The 6,000-nt window shown below is 49.0% G+C and overlaps 1 protein-coding gene across 1 annotated transcript in view; it reads right to left on the bottom strand.

Annotated features, from left to right (window-relative positions):
• The window catches only part of DMAP1 (DNA methyltransferase 1 associated protein 1), a gene marked incomplete in the record, with an annotated part of 87,469 nt that overhangs the window by 8,749 nt on the left and 72,720 nt on the right, over nucleotides 1-6,000 (bottom strand). The window contains 1 exon segment of the mRNA XM_073593984.1: nucleotides 5,636-5,922. Within this exon segment, the coding sequence (XP_073450085.1) occupies nucleotides 5,636-5,922 (287 nt within the window).

The raw sequence follows: 6,000 nt of genomic DNA on the forward strand, positions 1-6,000 counted from the left end.
GTACGGCACCCCCCCCCCCCCCGGGTCATATGACCGGTAGAGGCAGCTGCTAACTGTCTGCTCCATCCACACAGAAAACACAAAGAAAGTAACAAAATCTTGAAAGGAGATTGAAGAGAATCAGGAGATAATGAAACAATGTAGCAAAACAATCTTCTAGAAAATCAGACAGCGAATAATCAGCGGAGATTACGATCTTCATTTTAAAGCTTGAACTCGAGGAAAACGAAGACGTTCTCCCCTGCAGTGCGGCTGGGCCAGCACCGCAAGGGTTGGCTGCTGGTCCAGTGTAGGGCAAGGGGTGCATAATCGAATCGCTGGCCCGCTAAATAAACGGTGTCAGTCATACTCTGTCACTGAGATCCCTTTTCTGTATTCTGCAAAAAAACCTGGTTGATCCCGCTGCTCTCTATCTCCCCCTCCTGTCCATTTGCCCGTTGCAGTTGGGGATTTTGCAGCTGTGGTGGCAGCTCTGCACATGCTCAGTTCTCAGTGAGTTTCTATGCTGAGCATTTCCTCCCCATCACATCTGAGCAGCCAATGTGACTATAGATTCACACATGTGGGCGTGTACACAATGACAGGCCACTCCCTCCCTCCTCCTCCATGCTCAATAAACAGCTAAACACAATGGGGGTGGGCGGGATATTACATGTAGATTGATGGAGGCTTCACCTCCCTCACCTCCCTCTTATTCTAAGACGTAAAATGTAAACAAAATGTGCCAGAAAAGGCCCGATCTTACAGCGCCATCATCCATATACAGAAAGAGAAGGGATCTTGTAAATTACCTACTTCCGGCCCGCCCAACATCAAATGACAGTGGAGCGATGCGGCTCTCTTTCTGGGACAACGCCATGGAGTGACCTCGGTAAAGAGGCGATGACACGTCAAATTACATCCGATCACATGTAACGATGGAAGTGTCGTTTATCAGCTCTCCTCACCTCACACTGACGGAGTGTTTGGTGAGCAGTGATCAGCGGCATCTCCTCACAGGGGAGCCCAGGACAGATAACCAGGGCAATGATCATCAGTGCCCCAATTACGGTAAATCCCCAACGGTGCCCATCAGTGACGCCAATCAGTGACCATCAGTGACGCCAATCAGTGACCATCAGTGACGCCAATCAGTGACCATCAGTGACATCAATCAGTGACCATCAGTGACATCAATCAGTGACCATCAATGACACCAATCAGTGACCATCAGTGACATCAATCAGTGACCATCAGTGACATCAATCAGTGACCATCAGTGACATCAATCAGTGACGCCAATCAGTGACGCCAATCACTGTCCATCAGTGACCCCAGTGCCCATCAGTGACCCCAGTGCCCATCAGTGATGCCCATCAGTGCAGCCCATCATTGTGGCATATTAGTGCCTCCTCATCAGTGCCCATCGGTGAGGGGGGAAAATTACTTCTTATTTACAAAATTTACTGACAGAAACTAAGAATTTTTTTTTTTTCAAAATTTTCGGTCTTTTTTCTTTCTTTTGTAAAAAATAAAACCCAGTGGCGATTAAATACCACCAAAAGAAAGTTCTACTTCTGTGAAAAAAAAAATGATAAAAAATAAGCTAATTTTAATGAGTGGCCACGAGTCTTATTAAACTCCCTTCCGTGGAAATTTTTCTCCCTGTGGGGTCACCAGTCCGGTATTTATATATTGTGGGGTCACCAGTCCGGTATTTATATATCGTGGGGTCACCAGTCCGGTATTTATCTACTGTGGGGTCACCAGTCCGGTATTTATATATTGTGGGGTCACCAGTCCGGTATTTATCTATTGTGGGGTCACCAGTCCGGTATTTATCTATTGTGGGGTCACCAGTCCGGTATTTATATATTGTGGGGTCACCAGTCCGGTATTTATATATTGTGGGGTCACCAGTCCGGTATTTATCTATTGTGGGGTCACCAGTCCGGTATTTATCTATTGTGGGGTCACCAGTCCGGTATTTATATATTGTGGGGTCACCAGTCCGGTATTTATATATCGTGGGGTCACCAGTCCGGTATTTATCTACTGTGGGGTCACCAGTCCGGTATTTATATATTGTGGGGTCACCAGTCCGGTATTTGTATATTGTGGGGTCACCAGTACAGTATTTGTATATTGAAATCATATCCCCTCTCAAGCGTCTCTTCTCCAGAGAGAATAAGTTCAGAGCTCACAACCTTTCCTCATAACTAAGATCCTCCAGACCCTTTATTAGCTTTGTTGCCCTTCTTTGTACTCGCTCCATTTCCAGTACATCCTTCCTGAGGACTGGTGCCCAGAACTGGACAGCATACTCCAGGTGCGGCCGGACCAGAGTCTTGTAGAGCGGTAGAATTATTGTTTTATCTCTGGAGTTGATCCCATTTTTAATGCCAATATTCTGTTTGCTTTGTTAGCAGCAGCTTGGCATTGCATGTCATTGCTGAGCCTATCATCTACTAGGTCCTTTTCCATCCTAGATCCCCTAGATTTTCTTTCTTAGACCCCGTACACACTATTAGATTTTCTGCATATGTTTGTCTTCAGATTTACCAAAACCATCTAATATATGAGGTCGACCCTTAAGATTTTCAATGTATACAATCAGGCCGGCCCTCGCACTACATGGTTTGGGTAAATCTAAAGACAAATATCTGCAGAAAATCTGATAGTGTGTGTGGGGGTCTTACACAGGTTAGTAGTGGGGTCTAGACAGAAATTCTACTTTCACATTATCAGTGACCTCAAACTTCAAGCCATTACTATGAGGGGGTGACATTTTACATCCACCCAAACCTGAAAGTTCACATAAAAGGGTGGACTTTGCGTTTGATCGTTACGGATGTCATCGGTGCGTCTTTCATATTATTTAGAACTCGCACGCGATGAAGTGACAGGAGGCCGTAGACCGACGTCTGCTGGAAGTGCGGACTTCTCCTGCTTATCATGTAAATGAATTCCTTTCCCCTCCTGAAGGAAATATTGATCACATGACACGGACGCCAAGTTATAGGCGGTCACCCCGGGGGCAAGGCTCCAGGTATAAACCTTTGCCACAATCAATACGGGGTTCTTCTCCTAGCAGACAACACTGCCCCGTTATATCAGCGACCCAACCGAGGGGTGAGACGGGCCCCGGACTCCATCAGAATTCACGATTTCCCATCAGTCTTCCTGTGACATTCGGGAATTAGAGGAGGACAACGTTGGGGACGGTGGTGGAGAGTAGCGGGGAGGACAATCCTTCGGGGGGGGGCGCACTTCTATCCGGATGGAGATAAGGGCAGAAAACCGGTAACATCGAGATTAACGTGTCACCTCTGCAGACGACAGATAAGGTGCTTTCAATCTTCTTGTAAAATCACAATACATTCTGCATCTCTTTATAAAGTGCGCGGCGTGTTATCGCCCCGATATATCTGAGTACACCTCTCCGCATTGTATAGCTAAACAGAGCGGGGAGCTCAGGAGCTGCCAGCCCCAGATGTGGATTAAATAGAAGTCAGATTAGAGGGGGGGGTGAAATGATTATTTCCTATGTGGCCCCAGGCCAGGTGGGCTCCCGGCTCCATATATTACAATGTATCAGAAATAGAAGACGCCGGATAATGCTCCGCAGTCACTCTCCTTATCTGCTGGGGATTTTCAGGGAATGGCGGCAAAGAAAAGAACAAGGTTGTTACAAGTTTCAAGTGATTGCGGTTAACCAGAGCCGGTCAGACTGGGTGGTGGCGGATGTGACGCTGCTGGCGTTTGCCAAGAGTTGTACCCATGCCCACCATCAATGTGGTTCCTGATGAAGCGGCATAGGCCACAAAACATGTTAAGCTGCGGCCTCCCTCTAGTTACCTACAGATCCCCCAACCATCCCACAGTGCCTTGCAGATTCCGTAATGCCACCCAACCTCTCAGAGTAGCCTGCAGCACTCCCTAGCTTGCTGCGGAACCATCCAACCTCCCATAGAAGCCCAGTGCCCCCAGCTTGATACAAAACTATCCAACCTCCCATAGAGGCCCACAGTGCCCCCCAGCTTGATACAAAACTATCCAACCTCCCATAGAGGCCCACAGTGCCCCCCCCCCAGCTTCATACAAAACCATCCAACCTCCCATAGAAGCCCAGTGCCCCCCAGCTTGATACAAAACTATCCAACCTCCCATAGAGGCCCACAGTGCCCCCCCCCCCAGCTTCATACAAAACCATCCAACCTCCCATAGAGGCCCACAGTGCCCCCCAGCTTGATAAAAAACTATCCAACCTCCCATAGAGGCACGCAGGGCCCCCCAGCTTGATACCAAACCATCCAATTCTCCATAGGGGCCCGCAGTGCCCCCCCAGCTTGATACAGAACCCTACAACCTCCCAAAGTAGTTTACTGCACCCATCAGAATGCTGGAGAACCCTCCAACCTTCCATAGTGGCCCACAGTGCCCCCAGCATGCTGCAGAACCCTCCAACCTCCCATAGTGCCCTGCAGCGCGCCCCCCCCAGCTTGATACAGAACCATCCAACCCCCCAGAGTGGTCCGCAGTGCCCCCCCAGCTTGATACAGAACCCTATAACCTCCCAAAGTGGTTTACTGCACCCACCAGATTGCTGGAGAACCCTCCAACCTCCCATAGTGGCATGCAGGGCCTCCCAGCTTGCTGCAGAACCATCCAACCTCCTATAATTCCCTGCAGTGCCCCCCCCCCCAGCTTGATACAGCACCATCCAACCTCCTATAGTGGCCCACAGTGCCCCCCAGATTGCTGCAGAACCCTCCAACCTTCCATAAGGGCCTGCAGCACCCCCCAGCTTGATACAGAACCATCCAACCTCCCACAATGTCCCATAGCGCCCCCCTCCAACTTAATACAGAACCATCCAACCTCCCATAGTGGCCCGCAACACCCCCCAGATTGCTGCAGAACACTTCAACCTCCCATAGTGCCCTGCAGTGCCCCCCAGCTTGCTGCAGAAACATCCAACCTCCCAAAGTGGTTTACTGCGCCCACCAGCTTGATACAGAACCCTCCAACCTCCCATAGTGCCCCCAACAAAGCCCCACAGTAACCCCCCAGACCCTGCAGTACCCCCTCCAGTCTCCCACATTGCCCTTTGCAACCCCTTTGTGAGATCCCTAACCCCCTTAAAAGTACAACTCCGGCGGCTGGTCGGCAAGTAGTTAAAAATGTTTACAAAATTACCAGTTTAGCGTTTGTGGCGATACCTCACATGTGTGGTGCAAAGTCCATTTACATATGTGGGCACAACCTATGCATGCACTTGCTTCTGTGCATGAGCACGAGGGACGGGGGCACCTTAAAAAAAATAAATGTTTTTTTGTTTTTTGTTTTTTTTTTTACACTGTCCAAAATTTTTTTTTTTAAAAAGGTTCACTTTTATTCCTCTCACAAACACCCACTGTAAAAGAAATAAGGCATGACAGGTCCTCTTTATGGAGATCTCCCCTCTTCCTGGCAAGCATCAGTTCAAAAAATAAAAAATTAAAAAAAATTATCTCATGCTTTCCAGAACAAAAAATGGCGGCGTTTACATCTGCCATAGCCGGAAATGATGTCATGACCTCCCAGGATCACAGAGATGGCCGGAGACCATCCGGTCCACAGCCAGCTCTCTGCTAACCCACAGAGAATCACTTACCGAGTTCGGAGTCAGTGGAGCGCCAACAACGTCGATGATTGGATCTTTGCCCTCTAGTTTGATGTCCTCTGTGCTGATGGTGGCCTGGCCCTCTATGCTGGTTCCCTCGGCTGCCACCGGCGTGCTGGTGACCCCAGTTTTGGATAAGGCTTCGAAGCGATGGCGAAGCATTTGCAGTTCATACTCGCAGTTGGAGAACGCTTGTTTGAGCTCATAGAGCAGGACCAGATCGCTGCGCAGCTCATTAAACATCTGGACGATCTCTTCCGTTGGCATCGGGTTAAGATCTGCGGGTCAGAACAGAGCGAAGGGTGAATTATGGGTCAGATACAAATCTCCCCCCCATCCCCCGTACCAGAATATGA

This window comes from Aquarana catesbeiana, linkage group LG07, assembly GCF_042186555.1.
Source record: "Aquarana catesbeiana isolate 2022-GZ linkage group LG07, ASM4218655v1, whole genome shotgun sequence".
In the NCBI taxonomy this organism is placed as follows: Eukaryota; Metazoa; Chordata; class Amphibia; order Anura; family Ranidae; genus Aquarana; species Aquarana catesbeiana.